Genomic DNA, 21833 nt, shown 5'->3' on the forward strand with positions numbered 1-21833 from the left:
TTTACTTTTTTTTTCAATTTTATTTGTTTAAAACAAGTTCAAAATTCTGGCAGATAAAGGTACAAAATGAATTTTAATTGACAGACTAGTTAAAAGTACAACTTACACACTTAAATGGATAACAAAAAAAATAATAAATTGTGGTCCGTGGTGTACGTGGAGTTTAGTAAGGTCTGTCTCTTCTGTCCTGTCTGTGTTCACCTCTGCAGAGAGACAAAAATACGAGTTACCTAAGCTGCATCAATTACTACAGTGTGCATGCAAAATTGATCTTTATAAAAATAGTTTTTGAAATCTGACTACAATATACACAGCTATGGCCAAAAAAGTTTTTGTATAACTTAGGACTTTAGGATTGAGTTGTGGAAAAAAAAAATGACTAGTAAAAATTGATATTAAAATACAAAAATGAAAAAGGGGCTTTCAGAATCCAACCATCATACTATTTCATGTTAGATTTCAATATCACATTTATATTTACTTTATATTGGGGGCCCACACTACAAAGCACTTTGCAATTCAATGTTATTTCAGTAGGCTTCATTTGACTAGGAAACAAATCATTTCATTCTAGGAGGGTGATATAACTTAGCCACAGCTGTGGAGTTTCAGTGCCTAACTCAATGAGAAATCAAATCAACACTAAGTCTAGAAAAGACACAGGCAAGGTTTGTTCTGAGGACTGTGGGAGTTTCTTACCTGCCATCCATTTTCCCTTGTCCAAACCCTCCTCTGTCACCCCCCCTCCCTCTGAAGCCCCCCCGGTCTCCACCGCGTCCCCGGAAACCGCCACGGTCAAAACCACCCCTGCCACCGCGATCCCCACCAAAACCACCTAGAGAGAGCGGAGAGGGGGAAAAGAAAGAAAGAGAGAGAGAGAGAGAGAGAGAGAGAGAGAGAGAGAGAGAGAGAGAGAGAGAGAGAGAGAGAGAGAGAGAGAGAGAGAGAGAGAGAGAGAGAGAGAGAGAGAGAGAGAGAGAGAGAGAGAGAGAGAGAGAGAGAGAGAGAGAGAGAGAGAGAGAGAGAACACAACAAGGGTTAGCAAGGCAATCAAAAGTTCTGCAAAATTATAAAAAAAAGTTGTGCCTACCACCTGCATCTTGATTTAACTGCATTAATTGCTGTTTAACATTACACAGCATTCATATCACCATCATATTACCCACCTCCAGTATAACACACAAGTTTAATGTTTTGACTTGTTGCTTTTGAGTCTAAACTGGCCTCAATTCTGTCCAATACTGCCCTGCCCACCCCAATCTAGAATTGGGGTACCCCTGCACAGACTCACCTCCCATGGGAGGGGGCCCGCCAGCCCCCTCTGGTTTGGGCGCTTTGCACTGGTTACACTCGTTCCTCCAGGAGAAATTCAGATTCCCACAATCGCTGCAGAGAACAGATTAAAAACAAGACACAGGATTTAAAAATCACACCAAAAGTTACATACAATAAAAAAAAAAGTATTTTCAACAGTTTAAATGGAATTCAATTGTACTGCTTTATTTTTTAGCTTAATTTTTTAAAAAGTAATTTATGTACTCCAATATAAAACTGGAACATTTGATACAACTTGAATGGACAGCAAGGCTTTACAAAACTTTTAAAAGGCTTATTTCCTCTAAATGTTAACAGGAAATCCTTAATTGAATAAAAAATCAATTTGACATACAATCTTAATTGGCATAGCAAGTTGAAAACCTACAAAGTCTTAAAACCAAACCTTTATTTAAAATGTAGATAAAAATGACATTTGAAGGAGGACTTCAAATTGACATCAAGTATTCAGAACAGAATAGGAGGCACTTTTTTTTTTTTTTTACACAGAATTGTGAGGGTCTGGAACCAACTCCCCAGTAATGTTGTTGAAGCCGACACCCTGGGATCCTTCAAGAAGCTGCTTGATGAGATTCTGGGATCAATAAGCTACTAACAACCAAACGAGCAAGATGGGCTGAATGGGGCCTCCTCTCGTTTGGAAACTTCGTGTTCTGTGTGTACTCACGGGTTTGAACACTTCCAGTCTCCCGCTCTCTGCTGACCCCCTCCGCCTCCTCCATTGTTGCTAGGAAACCCTCCTCCACCTCTTCCTCCCCCAAATCCACCTCGTCCCATGGGCCCTTCAGAGCGGAACGGCATGTCTGAATGATGGAACAAGGATCAAACCAAAGTGAGACTCCATACAGATTACACTGCAACAGTGAACACCAGGATATCAAAATACTGAGGAAACAGCCCTCTGAAATGTCTAATATACAGCACTAGACCCTGATAGTGATGCGATCCAGCCCTCTGAAATGTCTTTATAATATACAGCACTAGACCCTGATATTGATGCGATCCAGCCCTCTGAAATGTCTTTATAATATACAGCACTAGACCCTGATAGTGATGCGATCCAGCCCTCTGAAATGTCTTTATAATATACAGCACTAGACCCTGATATTGATGCGATCCAGCACTCTGAAATGTCCAATATGAGCTATACTTTTTAATTAAACTATAACATATCTATATAGTAGAGTGCTATATAAGGCCAGCTTAATGCTACCAAGTAGGTAGAATTGTTCTGTATATGCCAATAATCCTCATTTAAATGCGTCTTGCACACTTAAAAGTAGCTCACTCACTAATCAAAATCATATCAGTAAAAGGAACCCTCCTCAGGATTTTAAAAAGGAGAAAGCCAATTGGCTGCTCACCTCCTCTGCCACGCCCTCCTCTCATGTTCCCGCCCCCTCTCACGAAGTCAGCCCGGCGTGTAGCGAAAGAGACCTTGAGAGGATTCCCACAAAACTCCTTGCCTGGAAAGAAAGGTTAGGGGTCAGTGCCTGCTTTAAGGACAATTTATTTTTAAAATCAATTCCTTTCAAGAGGGCATAAAACCAAGGTCCTATTGCAAGTGACTCTGCAGGAGAAGCAGTTAAACTAGGGGTTGAACTATGCATCAGGTGTCTTCGGATAAGTCTCTGCTGAATGACTAAATCAATTCCAATACAAATTACTGATCAAAACAGTAGTTAAAAGTGAGCTGCAGGAGGCAGCAGATCCCTTCAACTGAAGGAACAACAATGGTCTCAAATCAGAAAATCCTTCAAAAATTAAACTGGGGTTCAGCATGCCCCTCAAATTAAGTCTGTTATTATTGAAATGATCATGAGCCAGGAGTTTGAGCAGGGTTACAAACTCATACTAGCCCTGCTGCTGCACCCAGTCCTGGGGTTCAGCACTCCTCAAATGAAGTATATTCTGTGTTTCTAGACTGATAGAAATGAGACCAGACATACCATCAAACCAGTCTATAGCAGCCTTGGCAGAGGGGGGGTCGTCAAAAGAGACGGTCGCTTCTCCTTTCAGCTTGCCTGTCTCGCGGTCTGTGTAGAGGTTAATCATGGGCAAGCCAGTCTTCTTGTTAATCTGAAAAGAGGCCAGACAAGAGTCATGAAGTAAACTTAATGACACAAGCCATGATCCACTATAAAGTTAGTTAGTGTGTGTGGACATGTTGAGCTTGCAGTATTTGTCTGTAGTAAAAAGACATTTGAATCAAACTATTTTGAAATTGGTTGTTTGGCAAGTGGGGGGTGGGGGGTGGGGGGGGGGGGAGAGATTAAACAATTGAACTGATAAATTAGACCTTTCAGCTTAGTTGGAGTTAAAGTTACTTCTATATAAAAAAAAAAAAAGGATTTGGTGACCTTCCTGCAAGATTAGCCACCCCTTGCCGGTGAAATGTCCCCCCCAAACCATATGAATTCAGGGTTACCTTTATGATTCCGATTTGCTTGAAGTAATCGGCCACAGAGTCGACGGTATAGCCATCTCCTAACCCCTGCACAAAGATGGTGTTGTTGTCAGAGTTGTCTTGTTCCTGCACTGTAGAGAGGGAAGAGAAAGAGGTAAGCAACACTGCATCTCAATACTAGTTAATCCATCAAGGACAGGTTTAGAGTTCACTTCATCTACAGCCTATACAGCTAGAGCTAAAAAGCTTTGCACCCCCCCTATTAGAATGAACCAGTTGCTTCAAAGTCCAATGAAACCTGATTGAACGTTAACCTATTGAATTACACACCATATACTTAAAAGAAACCGACAAATTGAAATATTTTGAAATCCAACCTGAATTTAAGGACTTCCTTCAGGCAGGCTTTGCAATAGAATTGTACTTTGACAGGTTAAACCCATCTAAAAATCACGTGGAGTTTAATTAAAGTATCAATTCTAAGATTCTAGGCGATGCAAAACGTTAGGCCCGAGCTGTACTAGCACTCCCCAACAGTGCAAAAAAAAAGCATTCATTACATTTAAAGTTGAGCTCCAAACATGTTTCAGAAATGGAGACTGTATATTTGCACCCAGCACTTACTACAGTAGAAACCAAGACACAACTCTTAACTTGCCTCCTAGTTTAGATTGTATTTTAGTTTAACTTTACTAGTGCATTTCAAACCTGCATAAGTCTCCTTGGCTAAAAAGCCAAATAAAAAATTAGTTTTGGCCCCTCCTCCCATCTGAAGTCATGGTTATTATACTTACTAGGCATGGGTGGTCCCCCAAGATTTTGATCCCTAGGTCCTTCAAGAAGAAATAAACCAGGATTTTAGTACAGAGAAAAAAGGGTTTCAACTCCACACCTAAACACTTGCAATATTTTCTTAACTCTTGTTGCTATACAGGTTTTAAAAATCACACAACCCCATTTTAAAAACTGACAACCAAAATAACACACCTTCGTTTCACAACCCTAGAAGACGCCTTGCAGAATAAACTCCAAAGTAATTCAGAAACCACTGAATGTAGTAAAATATAGCATCAGTAATTGAGTTCAATTAAACCCTGCTTGATGGCTTTCTACACTGAAACACAAGCTTTTGAAAAACCAAAATTATTAATAGATAAAACCAGTTGAAGTTACCTCCACCCGCAGTGAAAGAAATAAAACCATGTACACAAATTTGTCGCAACCCTTCCTAAAAATCTGTAGGATGTAAATGAACCCCCCTCAAAAAACAAATGTTCAGGAATAAACCATTTTTTGGGGGGCAGGGAGGTTTTGCAATGCATTATGTCTTAAATGTAACACACCAGTTCACCTTGACTTAATTTGCTTGGCAATAATTAAATCACGCGACCCCTCCCTTCAAGACAGACCAAAAAGCTTACAGATCACGAGAAATTGACATTTTTGCAATATGGAATTCATTTAAGAAATCAACGCTTTCGCCCCCCGAACCATTAACCCTGCTCCTGTACCGGCTTCTGACCTTAGACTAGGGTGCAAAACATAAGTGTTTATATTGAAAACCACAGATCGCTCCAGGACGCACTTGCATATCGGATGAACAGTTTGCTGCACAAGTGTCGGTCTTAAGGAAAGAAACTGGAAAATGTACCTCTACACCAGAGACATTACCAAGTGTTGAAGACTAGTTAACACCACTTTGTTCAAAAATTGCAACATAATTAAAATCCCTTTGCAAGATACCACTTGAGCAAATTCCCCGACACATTGATGCAATTAGGCAGAGGAGGACCCCAAAAAAAAAAAAAAAAATCAATACTGACCATTGGGAGTCAAGCCCAAAGTTACACCGCAAAAGGCATTTTAACACACCAATAAACCAGCTTACTTAATTGACCACACCACCCTCTAGTGGTAGAACCGTGAACTGCATCAGTCACTAAACCTCCCCCATCTCATTACACCTTAACGGTAACATTAAATGTGATATCGTGCAACAATTGTAAGTCGCCCTGGATAAGGGCGTCAATTTTTATTTATTTTTTTAATTGGTGTTGAAAGTTGCTGTATGCTTGGGCCATGTTACAGCAACACAAGACAGGTGCACAGATATAAAACTGCTACATTAGTTACATGCCAGACTTAAATAACCCATGGGATTCCTATTACATCATTCGTGAATCTGGTCAGACCCAGTATGCGTTTCCCTTCCCCCCCCCCCCAAATTAGTTTTTACAGAAGCCCTTGAAAAAAAGTTGATCATACCCAGATACCTTTCACCAGTGGTGTCTTGCTTCAAGGCAAACCATTAGTTTATACCCCACAACTTTTGTACTGCATAAAAAACCCTAGAAACTTGCATCCAATAATGTGACCACATTTTGCATTCCATCCCTTCCCAGCATGCAATCTTCTTGACATCACCACCTATCAGTTTATCGTTCAGAAAAAAAAACCCAGCGATTCAAAGCTTTTACCCCCTAAAGTTATTAAAATTGCTCCCATAGGTTATATCAAATGACTGGTTTCAGTAAAATTCACTCACTATATAAAACAAAAGGAAGTTGTTTTTTTTGGTTTAATAAACGTCACTTACCACCGAATTTATTGAAGCCGCCTCTGTCCCCACCACTGAAGAAAGGAGAAAATCGGAAAGGATTTATAGATCTAGTTCCATGCTCCTGCACCAACGGAGACACACCCAGATACTCTTGTTGTGAACTAGTCTTTATATAGAGCACTCTCTCTCGAGGATCCCTGAACCAATTCTCTTAAATAAAAACCTCCCTCCATCCTGTCGGGCAAACGCTATGAAGTCACTCGGCAGAGGAAGACTACAACTGGACTTAAACACTAGAATGTGTATCTGTACGGGTTAACCAGATTCGTTATTTTAAAAAAAAATAAAAACTAGGTCTAGGAAAACTGTGCCCATGTTCCAGAGAAGACAAAAAAAGTGTTATATAAATACTCTGGAGGTACATTATATATTAATAAATGAAGTGGACTGCCACTATTGTAAAAGGAAAAAAAGCTTTAAATTTGAAAGCAATTAGGATTAAAAGTGAAAGGTTTTGTTGAATACCTGCCCACAATGTTTTAAGTGTAGCTTCCTGGAGCGTTGCACTGATAACATTAACATAAGATTAGTCACACAGCTCTATACATACCACACAGAGCAAAAGGTTTTAACTTTGTCGCTGTTTGTGTTTGACCCAGGCATTGTAGTTTGTGACAAACCACCCTTAAATATAATAGAAGGATGATACTCCTGTAAAATAATTTCTATAAACCTGTCCTAAACTAACACCACGGTAAGACTTATTTGTTGTCAAAATGTGTCTACAGTAGATGCTGGGAGTAAACCATTGATTTCAACCTGGGGGAAAAAACACAAAAGCCTGGGGCACAAAAATGTAGAGTTTAATACACACAAAGAAAACAGACCTTTATTTTTGGTAAGAAATAAAAATTTATGAGGCAGAGACACACAAACTTGAGTTGATAGAATTAAACTGAAGACTTCGTACATATATTCTAATTAAAATGTATTGGACAAGACCAGACCATTAAATGCAGTAAATGCTGGAAACTGCTTCAAAATTCCCCATTGCAAATCACATTGCTTCCCATTAGTGCACACTTGGAGGCTTGGACACCCACTGCTTTTAAGCAGACCACTTGAGTAAATTCAGTTACCCGATATGGACCATGAATGTCTTGTTAAACTACAACCATAAAATTTAAATTATAACAGTTTATCATATATAAAAAGGTGCAGTACCACCACAAGCCCAGTAGGGGTGCCAGAAGTCCAGCAGATATACCATAAGCCACCACAAACCCTGTACAATACAGAGCCACACACCTGCTAAAAAAACACCACTTAAATTTTAAAAACTTGCTTAGTATTTGAGATTTTTTTTTCGCAGATTACTGTGCTTTTGGTTGAAGTATTTAAAGAGTTTAGTTCAGGTACTGTGGCAGTTTTAAATAAAAACCTGAGCTTTTTGCAAAAATACCCCAAAATTCTGGTTTATGGAAGTATTGTAACAGTTTGTTATAAGCATTGTCTAGTAGATTTAGTGTTAAGCTGGGTCAACACCCGAGAGATCAGTTGTGTGCTTATATGTTTAAGACACAGGAAACTTGACTAGATGCTCAGGTTTGGACAAAGCTGTTGCAGGAGACAGACGCACCATTTCGATTTGGTTGCAAAAACCAATCAGGCATGGACTTGACTCCAAACCTTAACTGAAACTCAAGTGAATGAAGTGAAACCACCACTTAACACATACTTGAGAGTTTTGGGAGAATTTAAACTTTAACCCTTTGCAGTCCATTTATTAAGTGCGTGTCAGGTCCAATTTATTTTCACACACGCACTGTTTAAAAGTACCCCCCCCCCGCCCCCCCGTCAAATGGGTTTAAAAGGCCCTGCATATCAATAAAGCACTCACTAGGCATCTCCAGGCCGGCCCCACCCTTTCGTTCGCCATCACATATGCCAAGAAATAAACAGTCTTACATACCGTTCATCTCCTGATCTCCCCATTTTATCACCAAACTCCCCAATAATGTGATCCAAGTTATTTTACTACTATAACATCTCAAAAAAGCTCTGCAAATGTACGCCCTTTTTTCGGCTGGTCTCTGCTCCTGTCGCTCCCACTCGGTCATTGAATGGTTCTCTGCTTTTTCCAGATAAATGACTAGAAACCCGTTTTTGGATGATGTCAGACAGGGTCCGACATTGGACCGGATAGGAATAATTGCAATGTTGGACCAGGTCCGACATAGGACCGCAAAGGGTTAAGACAGTGTGGGCTAGTTAAGTTTAGGAACAGATATGCAGACGACAAAAAAAAAAAACACACACAATTCATGCAATTCCAATATACCCCCTTTAACAAAACTTGGGTCTGAGCAAGAATTGAGTTTTGCAAGCACACAATTTGAAAGTCATTTAGTGGACTCGGAAGATGCATCTGGTCACCATTTGAGCTTGGTCTGTTTGTCCCCCTTAATGTATTTGGTTTTATTACAAAACGCTATTTCTGTACTCTCAAAACCCCTCTAAGCAATGAACACCTGCATTTTAAGAACCAGAGTTTGACCACTTTGGTATCTGTAGGAGGAACATTGAAATATAAAAAACACCTTAAGATTGTAACATGACAATTCAGCCTAACCTTAAGCATTGAAGCTCAAACTGGAAGTTTTAATCAACCTGATAGTCACCAGATACACTGAAGTGGATTTCAAAACTGGAGACCAAAGGGTGTAGTCCCTATGCAAGCACTTTATCATAGCTGCATAAACACCAGCTGTGCATGTGAAATAATCTTGTCAGTAGTAATTAAACACCATTGAATTATTTGTGTGTGCACAGGATTATTAAAACATGCACTAATTTTATCCTTTCTATTGCAGAAGCGATATCAATTCAACCCTATAAAAAGGCGACATTGACTTACTGCAACCAATTTATAACAATTTAACCAGGTCTAGTTATTTAAACTGTTTTAAATATTTAACAGGCAGGTGAAGACCCTTTTTCCTAGTTCACCTGTACAGAATACCCCCTCCCCACCCCAAATTACATAGCAAGATAGCACAGTTTAGTCTTTTGCTATGGCGCACCTCTCCCTGCAAATTAATTGTGTGCAAGGTGGTCGGAGAACTGCCACACCAAAATTAGGCATTTGACTGAATATAAAGAACACATTAGCCACTGTAGTTTGGTTTACACACCCCAATAAAAACACCAATCTTAATTGCTATTAAACTGGCACTGGTAATTAAATCGCCACCCACCCAGAGACTAAAGCCAGCTTAAAAAAAAAGGTTTAGAGTTACAAGTTTCTTCCCCTCCCCTGTGGTACCTACCCCATGCCGCCTCTCCCTCTTGGTCCTCCTCTTCCTCCCCTGTCAAATCCTCCTCTTCCTCCTCCAAATCCACCCCTGCCCCTTCCTCTGCTGTCCTGCCCTCCGTACCCGCCAGATTCAGGACCCCCATACCCCCCTCCTCCCATCTGCGGAGGCTCCTGACTGTACCCTGGAGAGACACACAAAAAAAACCCCTCAGAATTGCAAGTTTGTTATCTTCCAAACAGCATCAGAGATGGAGAGAGACACAGCAGGGATGGGAATCAGACTCCTGTTCCACAGCAGTGGAACCCATTCCAGGTTTTACTACCAGCCCCAGTGCGTCTAGCTGACCAGGTGTGTTCAACTCAAGCGAAAACAGGAATGGATCAAACTGAGGCTTGGTGGTTCAGCAGTTAAAAGAAATGGGGCTCTATACCAGGAGGTTCAAATCCCAGCTGAGCCACTGACTCCCTGTGTGTGCGTGACCCTGAGCAAGTCTCTGAACCTCCTTGTTTTCCGTCCTTCGGATGAGACTTCAAACAAACAAGATCCTATCGGAAATGACAAGGACCAGGGGTCACAAATGGAGATTAGATAAAGAGGCATTCAGAACAGAAAATAGGAGGCACTTTTTTTTTTTTTTTACACAGAATTGTGAGGGTCTGGAACCAACTCCCCAGTAATGTTGTTGAAGCCGACACCCTGGGATCCTTCAAGAAGCTGCTTGATGAGATTCTGGGCTCAATAAGCTACCAACAACCAAACGAGCAAGATGGGCTGAATGGGGCCTCCTCTCGTTTGGAAACTGTTCTTATGACTCTGCAGCAGCCGATGCATCGTTCAGTCTGTAAGCAAGCTGCTTTGGATAAGTTAGCTAAATAATTTACCTCCGGCTCCTCCTCCTTGACTGTACTGCCCCTGCTGCTGGCCGTAGCTCTGGGGTGGGGGGGTGTTGTAGCTGGGCTGCTGTTGGCTGTACTGGCTCCCTGCTCCTCCTGCTGCATGCTGGGGGGGCTGGCCCTGCCCTGCATAGCCACCTGGGGGTCCGTAACCCCCTCCGGCTGCGGCTCCAGCGTTGGCGCCAACCCCGCCGCTCTGGGGCTGTGCGTAACCAGAGGCACTCTGGGAGGCGCTACTGTAGCTTGAGGGGGGGAGAGGGAAGTCAATCTCAACGTGCAAAGAAAAAAAATGCCATGTCTAAAAATCCATCTCTAGCACAGTATAGGACGACCAGAGAAACAGGCGAATCTCAATAGAAGTGTTATGGGTTTGAGAAGGGGTGCGAAAAAGGTGCAGTGGTGTGTTGCAGGGCTTTTGAACCCACGGTCCTGTGAGGGGACCCCCAACGTTCCCCTCATGCGTCTGCTGGTTTCCATGCCAACCGAGCCCTCAAATTATGAAACTAAACCCTAAACTGAACATCTGCTTGTTTTGATCTTTCCAACAGTTAGGAGATAACAAACTAGCTATAAAACTTGTTTCATAAGCGACTTTTTATAACTCAACTAAGAGCTGAACACAATTTTAAAAAAAATAATGAAGTCTACTTAAGCAAATGCAGTTTAATTAAAGGATCTAGTTAAAGTAATTGAGAGCTCAGTATGAACCGCTGCTCCTATATGGCAGGATAGTTCACCTGGGGGTTGTAACCAGAGCAACCTGTCTATAAACCTCGCTGTAGCGATGCAGGGTACTGCATCAGTCCAGGTAGCAGTGCTGTGTATTCCATTGTGATGTGCAGTGTGTATGGCAGTATAGTTTACCTGGTAGCGGATGGGGCGGAGGCAGGCTGCTGCCCGTAGCCCGGGTACGAGGCTGGCTGCTGCCCGTAGCTGCTCTGGGGGGGCTGGCTGCTGCCGTACCCAGCAGTGCCATACGCCTGGCTGGACTGGCTGTAACCCTGAGAGGCAGGCTGGGCTCCATAGCCACCTGGGAGAGGAGAGATATGGTTTTATTTGGTATGTTTATTAACACTCCTACTGTAGTCATGCCAATAAAGCATCTCTGAATTGGAGAGAAAGGGAGGAGAGAGAGGAGGGAGAGAAGGAGGAGGAGGAGAGAAGGAGAAGGAGAGGAGGGAGGAGAAAGAGAGAGAGACATTATAAAAAAAAATCATGGGTTTCTGCAGCAACTACCACAGCACAAATTGTTACTGGGGATGGCTCTCCACAGAAATCTGGTGCCGGCCATCAGGCAAGGATTGCTGGTGTGGATCAGGGGCCCCCCCGATTCCCTGTTCAGAGTGAATTACGCAACAGCTGCTTGGGGTCTGTGATGATCGCTCGCTTCTTAAAGACTCTGCGGAGAGCAGAGACCCACACAAACCCCAAGCAGCTGTTTCTTCACTCGGAACGGCAAAAGTCTATACCAACCTGTCTGGGTCTGTCCATAAGAGGCCCCATAACCTCCCTGGCTGTACGTGGCCGCACTGGTGTCGGAGGACTGCCCGTAGCTGGCGTAGCTCTGCTGGCTGTACGCCTGGGCAGGGGGCTGGGTGTAGCCTTGGCCTGCTTGGGCACCGTACGCGCCATAGCTATGTGGAAAGAGAAAGAGAACTCATGAAAAAGAAATAGAAAAAGCAGACTGCAAGTCTCTACCAAAGCCTATAGTCTGACAGGTTAATTTCCAGTTTGTTTTTACAATTTTTTATTGTTTTTATTATTTGTTTATTTAGCAGACGCCTTTATCCAAGGAGACTTACAGAGACTAGGGTGTGTGAGCCATGCGTCAGCTGCAGAGTCACTTACAACTACGTCTCACCCGAAAGACGGAGCACAAGGAGGTGAAGTGACTTGCTCAGGGTCACACAATGAGAAATCAATTCCATCCTTCGGACGAGACGTAAAACAAACATGGTCCTATTGGAAGGGACTCCGCAGCAGCAGTTGATGCATAGTTCACCCCCCAGTCTGCCAGTTACGTTGGATGAAAGCATATGCTCAACGACCAATTAACTGATAATTATAATCATAATAATTATGATATTGATTTCTTAGCAGGATGCCCTTATCCAGGGCAACTTACAATTGTTACAAGACATCACATTATTTTTTACATACAATTCCCCATTTATACAGTTGGGTTTTTACTGGAGCAATCTAGGTAAAGTACCTTCCTCAAGGGTACAGCAGCAGTGTCCCCCCCGCCCCCCACCCCCCGCCTGGGACTGAACCCACGACCCTCCGGTCAAGAGTCCAGAGCCCTAAACACTACTGCAAATAATACCACTGCCCTGCCCCCCCCCCCCAAAAAAAAGACATATGCAAGAGATTCTTTACATAACATTAAAATAATGAGGCAGGTGAAAATTGATACACCAACTGAATTTACACCAAAATAATCACATCAGAGTTCCTTTATTACATTACTGTGAAATTCACAGACATAGTATATAATTCAAAGTCAGACACCAGTTACATCACCTTAACCTTTTAAACAGCAAGTAACATATATAATGGGCAGCAGTGTGGAGTAGTGGTCAGGGCTCTGGACTCTTGACCAGAGGGTCGTGGGTTCAATCCCAGGTGGGGGACACTTCCCTATTTCTTAGCAGACTCCCTTATCCAGGGCGACTTACAATTCTTACAAGCACCTTGCTCAAGGGTACAGCAGCAGTGTCCCCCACTGGGGATTGAACCCACAACCCTCCGGTCAAGAGTCCAGAGCCCTAACCGCTACTCCACACTGCTGCTGTACCCTTGAGAAAGGTACTTTACCTAGATTGCTCCAGTAAAAACCCAACTGTATAAATGGGGAATTGTATGTAAAAAATAATGTGATATCTTGTAACAATTGTAAGTCACCCTGGATAAGGGCGTCTGCTAAGAAATAATGGTGCCAATAGCTGTCTAACGCAAGTCAACTGCAAGTAGTTAAACACCAAAAATTTAACAAACATTAACCCCCCCCCCCCCCCCGAAAAAAAATTGTAGGTTAATAAATAAAAACAAATTCTTACCCTTGTGCTGCTGTCTGGGAATAATCTGAAGAAAAAGAAAGGATAAATGAATTTATATGAATTTATCAAAGGATAGTGCATTTAAATAAAGTGCAGAAAATTGAATCTTGGATTGCGTTTTTTAGTATTTAATAACCAAGGATTAAACGAATCGTCATTAACGCGTGGACTTCAAAGCTAGAAACGCCGTCCTTCCTTCGCCTTTACAATTCAGTAGCAACTCCATGGAGATTAACTCCCACGTTGAGTCTGCAGCCCGGCAGTAAAAAACGCCCAGGATGGGTAGGGGAAGGTTAACTGACATCAATTTTGGTACTGTATTGTAAATGCCAAGTAATAACTTAACCTGCTATTTTTGTAAAAAAAAAAAATGATTACAACTCACCGATTGAGGCAGAGAGTTCCCCCCCCACACACTTTACAACAATAGTAATTATTTTAACATTAGATTGGGAAATAAAATATGTTGGGGTATATAATTTAAAGTCATGTACCGGCTATTTATCCTGGTCTGCATTTAAAAATTACACAGAGATTTGGAGATACTAGCTTTTAATTTAAATCTTAACTACACGTGGTATACCGTGTAAAACAAAACTAAGGCGGGTATATACTACTAGCGTTGTAGATAAACCAAGCAGGGTGGAAATAAGACTCATGTTGCGTTGCAGTTTAACTAACAGGTTTTACTACCAGCTTGTATATATTTAAATTCAGTCGATCAGTAAAAAAAGAAACTCGTCTCCATTTTAGATACGCTTACATGGGGGCGAATGAATGGAGGCTAGACGAAAGGTACCCGGATGATAAATCTGCGCCATTGATAAACGCGACTAAACACCACAGAAAACTATTAAAAAACGACCCGATAAAAACAAAAACAATCTCGATTTAAACTCTCGTGTGCGGATAAACCTAGTTGTAAACATGAACGGGGCTTAGCGAGAGGAAATTTTTAAAATATTTTCGGCCAACCGTTACCGGGATAGTTCACAAAATGGCGGCGGTTTTTTTTTTTATCCTTTGTGTCGGAACTGGCAAACAAAAGCGCCAAAAAAAGTGAATTAAAATCATTATTTGAACACAAAAAATTCGCGTTACTAACATTTTAAAATCTAATTACATACGCAGTTACCATTATACACCGTGCGTATTATTAATACGGTTAATATCGTGCGTTACGAATTATAAACCAGCGTTTTAAGAAAAAAAACCTTACTACAAACACGTTTAAATACGCCGTATATATATATAAATTTATATTCTTACCGTTGGACGCCATTGTTCGATGTTTTAACCGCCTTTTCTCTCTAAAAGGATAAACTTCAGCTCAGCAGCAACTTCACCAACACGCGTCACCACGCTACAGACTGCGAAAAGAAAGCCCAGCCACTCTATTTATAACCACCGCTGGGCGGGCCCACTCCGAAAAAAGGGGTGGTCCGTGTTCCACAATTCATGGAAAACGCCACACCAGCATTTCCAACAATCTCATCAAAGAAATATGAGACACATACTTATTACTTGTAATAATAATTTATTAGAGTGTGATGGAAAATGTATATTTATTATACTTTTATTATATGTAATTCAATACCCCCCCTTTGTTTTAATGGTATGGCATGTTCCGCAGAGGTTTCAGACAACATAGAAGATGTTTTGGATGGTACCAACAGGTGGGGGAGGGGGGGGTGAACACTCATGTTAGTTTATTAGTTGTCAAGCATATATTATACATGTAAAGTTTTGCTGGTCAGTGATGAGGGGGATATTAAAATAGTCCACAAGCTACTGAATCGCAAGGGTAACGTGATTCAAAACACCAGCTACTAAATATTTTAGATATCGTTTACCACCTTTCAAAACCAGGAATGGTTCCAACTGCCATGCAAATGTCCTTGCCTTAATTTCTATGCTACAGAAACAAGCTTCAGATACAATGAATGAATGAACCATTTTAATGAATGGGGTATTTTACACAGTAAACAGTGCAATTTGATTACTTCATATTTACTATACCGGACTCTAAAAGCAACATTGCAAACAAAAAAACAAATTTGAACTGAAACCTTTTAGTTTTTTTCAGTTTTGGGGATTTTTTTTAAGCGAGAAACGCCGAGTTAAGTGAGAAACGCGTTAATAACATTGATTTTAATGTACAGACAGTTTTTTTTTTTTTTAATGAATAAATCGTCAGTCTTCCCTTTTCATTTCAAAAGCAGAAGCGAATCGTCTTTGGTATTATTAAAACAGTCGCGTATAGCGATTGTTATATAACGTGGGGTCCCGTACAAAAATACTTTTTTTTTTTTTTTTTTTTTTTTAATTAAGGCTTGGCCGATTTAAAACAAAAACGAACATTTGGGGGAATTAGCATAGCCGCAATAGAACAGGAGACACCGTCTCGTTCATATCAATAGGCCATCAAGTCTCTGTCGATCTGCAGACATTATCAAGGTACTTAATGTAGGTACGATGTGACAGACCGATACACACCAACTCGGGAAGTGTTGCACCCCCCCTATTGAATGAACTATTATTATTTTATTGCTTTATAAAGTCTAATGAAACCTGCTGAATAATGTTACGTTAACATATTGAATCACACACCGATCTATCATCTATCTATCTATCTATCTATCTATCTATCTATCTATCTATCTATCTATCTATCTATCTATCTATATTGTTGAAGCGGACACCCTGGGATCCTTCAAGAAGCTGCTTGATGAGATTCTGGGATCAATAAGCTACTAACAACCAAACGAGCAAGATGGGCCGAATGGCCTCCTCTCGTTTGGAAACTTTCTTATGGTCTTATCTATCTATCTCTCTCTCTCTCTCTCTCTCTTAAATCAGTTCTTAAATCAAGATGCAGGTGGTAGGCACAACTTTTTTTTATAATTTTGCAGAACTTTTGATTGCCTTGCTAACCCTTGTTGTGTGTTCTCTCTCTCTCTCTCTCTCTCTCTCTCTATCTATCTATCTATCTATCTATCGATCGATCTATCTATCTATCTATCTATCTAGGAGATTCTAATAAGTGTATTTTCTGCAACAGCAGATAAACTTTATTCCATTGTTATTATGACAATGTCGACCCAGGGGACTTCTTTGACCTGAAAAAAGAAACAAGGACCAGGGGTCACAAATTAGATAAAGGGGCATTCAGAACAGAAAATAGGAGGCACTTTTTTTACACAGAGAATTGTGAGGGTCTGGAACCAACTCCCCAGTAATGTTGTTGAAGCTGACACCCTGGGATCCTTCAAGAAGCTGCTTGATGAGATTCTGGGATCAATAAGCTACTAACAACCAAACGAGCAAGATGGGCTGAATGGGGCCTCCTCTCGTTTGGAAACTTTCTTATGTTCTTAATTGAGGATGGACACATATGCATGATAAGGGCGTCTGCTAAGAAATTAATAATAATAATAATAATAATAATAATAATAATAATAATAATAATAATGAACCTGTGAATAAATGTGACACCGCCATTTGGTTTAATGTATTTGGTTGTCTAATTAAAATACTGAATTGTCTTGAATTTCTAAAACGGGGATTTTTTTTTCGAGGTGTGTTTTTATTGTTGAATAATATCGTGTTAATAAAAGTTATTTTAAAAATTAAAGAACGATCGATCTGTCTATCGTAGTGTGCACGGGGGTAGGAAGCCGGCTCTTTTGTACAAGCGGGATCGGCGCGCTTCAGAGCGGGAAGTCGCGGGTTTGCGTCCGTGTCTGCGTGTGTGCCTGTGTGCGTGTCTGTGTGTGTGTGCCTGTGTGCGTGTCTGTGTGTGTGTGCCTGTGTGCGTGTCTGTGTGTGTGTGCCTGTGTGCGTGTCTGTGTGTGCGTGTCTGTGTGTGTGTGTGTGCGCATGCGCGTCTGTGTGTGTGTGCCTGTGTGCGTGTCTGTGTGTGTGTGCCTCTGTGCGTGTCTGTGTGTGTGTGCCTGTGTGCGTGTCTGTGTGTGTGTGCCTGTGTGCGTGTCTGTGTGTGCGTGTCTGTGTGTGTGTGTGTGCGCATGCGTGTCTGTGTGTGTGTGCCTGTGTGCGTGTCTGTGTGTGCGTGTCTGTGTGTGTGTGTGTGCGCATGCGCGTCTGTGTGTGTGTGCCTGTGTGCGTGTCTGTGCGTCTGCGTGTGTCTGTGCGTGTGTCTGTGTGTGCGTGTCTGTGTGTGTGTGTGTGCGCATGCGCGTCTGTGTGTGTGTGCCTGTGTGCGTGTCTGTGCGTCTGCGTGTGTCTGTGCGTGTGTCTGTGTGTGTGCGTGTGTGCGCGCATGCACGTCTGTGTGTGTGTGCCTGTGTGCGTGTCTGTGCGTCTGCGTGTGTCTGTGTGCGTGTCTGTGTGTGTGTGTGTGCGCATGCGCGTCTGTGTGTGTGTGCCTGTGTGCGTGTCTGCGTGTGTGCCTGTGTGCGTGTCTGTGTGTGCGTGTCTGTGTGTGTGTGTGTGCGCATGCGCGTCTGTGTGTGTGTGCCTGTGTGCGTGTCTGCGTGTGTCTGTGCGTGTGTCTGTGTGTGCGTGTCTGTGTGTGTGTGTGTGCGCATGCGCGTCTGTGTGTGTGTGCCTGTGTGCGTGTCTGTGCGTCTGCGTGTGTCTGTGCGTGTGTCTGTGTGTGTGCGTGTGTGCGCGCATGCGCGTCTGTGTGTGTGCTTGTGTGCATGTCTGTGTGTGTGCGTGTGTCTGTGCGTCTGTGTGTGTGCGTGTGTCTGTGCGTCTGTGTGTGTATGCGCGTCTGTGTGTGTGCTTGTGTGCATGTCTGTGTGTCTGTGTGTGTGCGTGTCTGTGCGTCTGTGTGTGCGTGTGTCTGTGTGTGCGTGTCTGTGTGTGTGCGTCTGTGTGTGCGTCTGTGTGTGCGTGTCTGTGTGTGTGCGTGTCTGTGTGTGTGCGTGTCTGTGTGTGTGCGTGTCTGTGTGTGCGTGTCTGTGTGTGTGTGCGTGTGTGTCTGTGTGTGTGCGTGTCTGTGTGTGTGCGTGTGTGTGTGTGCGTGTCTGTGTGTGTGCGTGTGTCTGTGTGTGCGTGTGTGCGTGTCTGTGTGTGTGCGTGTCTGTGTGTGTGCGTGTGTCTGTCTCTCCATCAGAACCTGCAATTGGGTGAAATGATAAAAACTTCAACAGCCAGAATTATTTTTTTAAAAGCTAAAAAGTAACGTTTTTTATTTTGTTTTGTCAAAATATATAAAAATGAATTCTGATAATTCAATGTAACAGACGTGGACCTGCGTTTCAATTACTGGGGTACAGGGGCAGCCCCTCTTATCCTTTAGCTGTCTCTTCATATCGACAATCATGAGGCTGATCCACAATATGGGCTAGGGGATAGGGTGCAGGGGATAGGGTGTAGGGTGTAAAGTATAGGGGCTACGGGACAGTGAGTAGGGTGAAGGGAATAGGGAGTAGGCGGAATGGATTTAGGGTGTAGAGTATAGGGGCTAGTGAGTAGGGAGGAGGAGATAGGGTGTAGGGGATAGGGAGTAGGGGAGAGGGTTGGGAGTAGGGGGTAGGGTGTAGGGAGTAAGATGTAGGGGGTAGGGAGTAAGGGATATGGGAGAGGGAGTAGGGGATAGGGAGTAAGAGGTAGGGAGCAGAGATTAGGGGATAGGGAGTAGGGGAGGGGGTTGGGAGTAGGGGATATGGGTTAGGGGTAGGGATTAAGGAGTAGGATGTAGGGGGACGGGGTAGGGACTAGGGGATAGGGGGTTAGGGATTAGGGAGTAGGATGTAGGGGGACGGGGTAGGGACTAGGGGATTAGGGATTAGGGAGTAGGATGTAGGAGAGGGAGTAGGGGGTGAGGGGAGGGGATAGGGAGTAGGGGTGTAGTGTGTAGGGGGAGTAGGGAGTAGGGGTGTAGGGTACAGTGATTTCAGCTTCTCTTCTGCTTGGCCGGTTCTCTGGTCAGGGCTTGTTTTCTCTTCATGTTGACGATCATGAGTCCCAGGTTGATCAGGTAGGTGGAGACACACACCACGCAGAAATCCCTCAACACGAACACCAGGATGCAGGCCAGGAACACAGAGCCAGCCAGAGAGAGCAGAGAGGAGGCAACGAGAAAACGGACCGACCAGCCACTCACCATCATCCCTGAAACAAGACAGCAAGGTCAAACACAGAGAGGCATGGGAAAGCATAGGGAAGCATTGTAAAGCACAGAGAGGTGTGGTAAAGCATAGGGAAGCATTGTAAAGCACAGAGAGGTCTGGTAAAGCATAGGGAAGCATTGTAAAGCACAGAGAGGTCTGGTAAAGCATAGGGAAGCATTGTAAAGCACAGAGAGGTCTGGTAAAGCATAGGGAAGCATTGTAAAGCACAGAGAGGTCTGGTAAAGCATAGGGAAGCATTGTAAAGCACAGAGAGGTCTGGTAAAGCATAGGGATGCATTGTAAAGCACAGAGAGGTCTGGTAAAGCATAGGGAAGCATTGTAAAGCACAGAGAGGCGTGGTAAAGCATAGGGAAACATTGTAAAGCACAGAGAGGTCTGGTAAAGCATAGGGAAGCATTGTAAAGCACAGAGAGGTCTGGTAAAGCATAGGGAAGCATTGTAAAGCACAGAGAGGTCTGGTAAAGCATAGGGAAGCATTGTAAAGCACAGAGAGGTCTGGTAAAGCATAGGGGAGCATTGTCATATACTTTGTCAGACCTCTCTGTGCTTTACAGTGCTTGCCTGTATAAGGGTTAATTTATCATGGTTTGTTTTTAAATATGCAGCTGCCCCCCCCCCCTCTCCTCCTCCTCCTCCTCCTCCTCCATCTTACCCAATGCCAGCTGCAGCAGGTAGAATATCACTCCGAAAACACTGTTGGGTTGGTTGGCGATGCTCTCCCTCCCAAACAGAGGCTCCACCAGCCCGAAACCACGCCCCCACCTGGACAGAAGAGGAATTGCAACCAAAATATAATCCCTTCTTCTTGGGGTCTGTGTTAGTTTACTACATTCTGAAAAGAGTTTAGTTTCATTAAAGCTGCAGACAGACAGACAGACAGACAGACAGACAGAGCCCCACAATCCTGTTCAGTTTGACGCTACAATATAATCCCTTCTTCTTGGTGTCTGTGTGAGTTTATTACATTCTGAAAAGAGTTTAATTTCATTAAATGCAGACAGACAGACAGACAGACAGAGCCCCACAATCCTGTTCAGTTTGACGCTAATATAATCCCTTCTTCTTGGGGTCTGTGTTAGTTTACTGCTGAACTAAGTGGTTGCCTGTATATATATATATATATATATATATATATATATATATATATATATATATATATATATATATTCGTATTATTTAAATATTAGTATGTAAAAATCAGTCATTTATAGCGACTCTGAGTTTCAAAAGCAACACTTTTTTTTTTTTTGGTCAAACGTGGCACAAAACAGCGGTCGACCCTTCAGAGCTTTCAACCGCCAATCAGATTACAGTGGGCGGTGACAACAGAACTGCTGAAAAACACAGCGGTCCAATCAGGACGGGGAAGCGGGAGGGGGGGGTTAAGGGTTAAAGTTTTCATTCATAAATGAAACGAGAAGAAAGAAAACTGTCGCATTAGCAACTTTAAATTAATATCTGTTGATAAACGGAGTAAAGCTTCAGTCTTAACAGACAGACAGATAGATAGATAGATAGATAGATAGATAGATAGATAGACAGACAGATAGATAGATAGATAGATAGATAGATAGATAGATATGAAACTTGCATAATTCACACCCTACCTCGACGTGAACACTTTTGAGCAGCTAACAGACGCGCTGAAGTCGCACATCGCTTTGTAAGACGCGTCGTGCTCCTTGGTAGTTTCCACATGATACGCGTAAACCGACAACGCAAGCCCGCATATGCATAAACACAGACGGCTACATTTTTCCCAAGTGGGTATTTTTTTAACGCCCTGCGTCATGATAACTGATTGCAGCCGTTTTATTTTTTTGACGTCCAGAAGTAGCGGTGATTTTTTGAGCCGCCACTCGCTTAAAATATATTTTAAAAAGGAACTTTCCCTTGGACTGTTGACGTGTAAAAACTCCCTATCCCCGTTTACCACGCCCCTCCTCCCCCTTCTGATTGGCCGCGCCTCTCTGTCTGTTAAGCGCAATCCGCCCGTTCATTGGGCGGTACTTGGAAGGCTGGAGCGCAAAGGATAACGGGAGTTGTAGTCATGTAGTTTTTGTGGTTTGTTTGTCATTTTTTCCGGACATGGACTTTGTGCTGGTGTTGCATATCAGCGTGGATTTTGTGAAAATCTGACATTGTCTGTCTGTCTGTCTGT

General features: G+C 42.8%; 2 protein-coding genes across 6 annotated transcripts; both read right to left on the reverse strand.

The window, feature by feature from the left end:
• Positions 1-14975, reverse strand: fus (FUS RNA binding protein). 5 transcript variants are annotated; one of them, XM_033997128.3, is made up of 15 exons: positions 14841-14975; positions 13572-13596; positions 11986-12146; positions 11377-11542; positions 10501-10748; positions 9632-9800; positions 6339-6373; positions 4537-4575; positions 3764-3873; positions 3285-3414; positions 2700-2801; positions 2003-2138; positions 1292-1386; positions 700-835; positions 1-203 (listed from the first exon to the last, which is right to left on the reverse strand). In XM_033997128.3, exons 1-15 carry the CDS (start codon positions 14851-14853, stop codon positions 164-166), a joined length of 1605 nt encoding a protein of 534 aa, XP_033853019.1. In that variant the 5' UTR covers positions 14854-14975; the 3' UTR covers positions 1-163. The 5 variants fall into 5 exon arrangements, with proteins under 5 accessions (XP_033853019.1, XP_033853018.1, XP_033853021.3 ...); XM_033997127.3 differs by having other exon boundaries at positions 10501-10754; XM_033997130.3 differs by lacking the exon at positions 6339-6373.
• Positions 14976-18694: 3719 nt separating this feature from the next.
• vkorc1 (vitamin K epoxide reductase complex, subunit 1) lies at positions 18695-21614 on the reverse strand. Its single transcript, XM_059017047.1, has 3 exons — positions 21280-21614; positions 20325-20434; positions 18695-19652 (listed from the first exon to the last, which is right to left on the reverse strand). Exons 1-3 carry the CDS (start codon positions 21462-21464, stop codon positions 19435-19437), a joined length of 513 nt encoding a protein of 170 aa, XP_058873030.1. The 5' UTR covers positions 21465-21614; the 3' UTR covers positions 18695-19434.
• Between the last annotated feature and the right edge of the window lie 219 nt (positions 21615-21833).

Source organism: Acipenser ruthenus, chromosome 54 (assembly GCF_902713425.1).
Source record: "Acipenser ruthenus chromosome 54, fAciRut3.2 maternal haplotype, whole genome shotgun sequence".
Taxonomy (NCBI): domain Eukaryota; kingdom Metazoa; phylum Chordata; class Actinopteri; order Acipenseriformes; family Acipenseridae; genus Acipenser; species Acipenser ruthenus.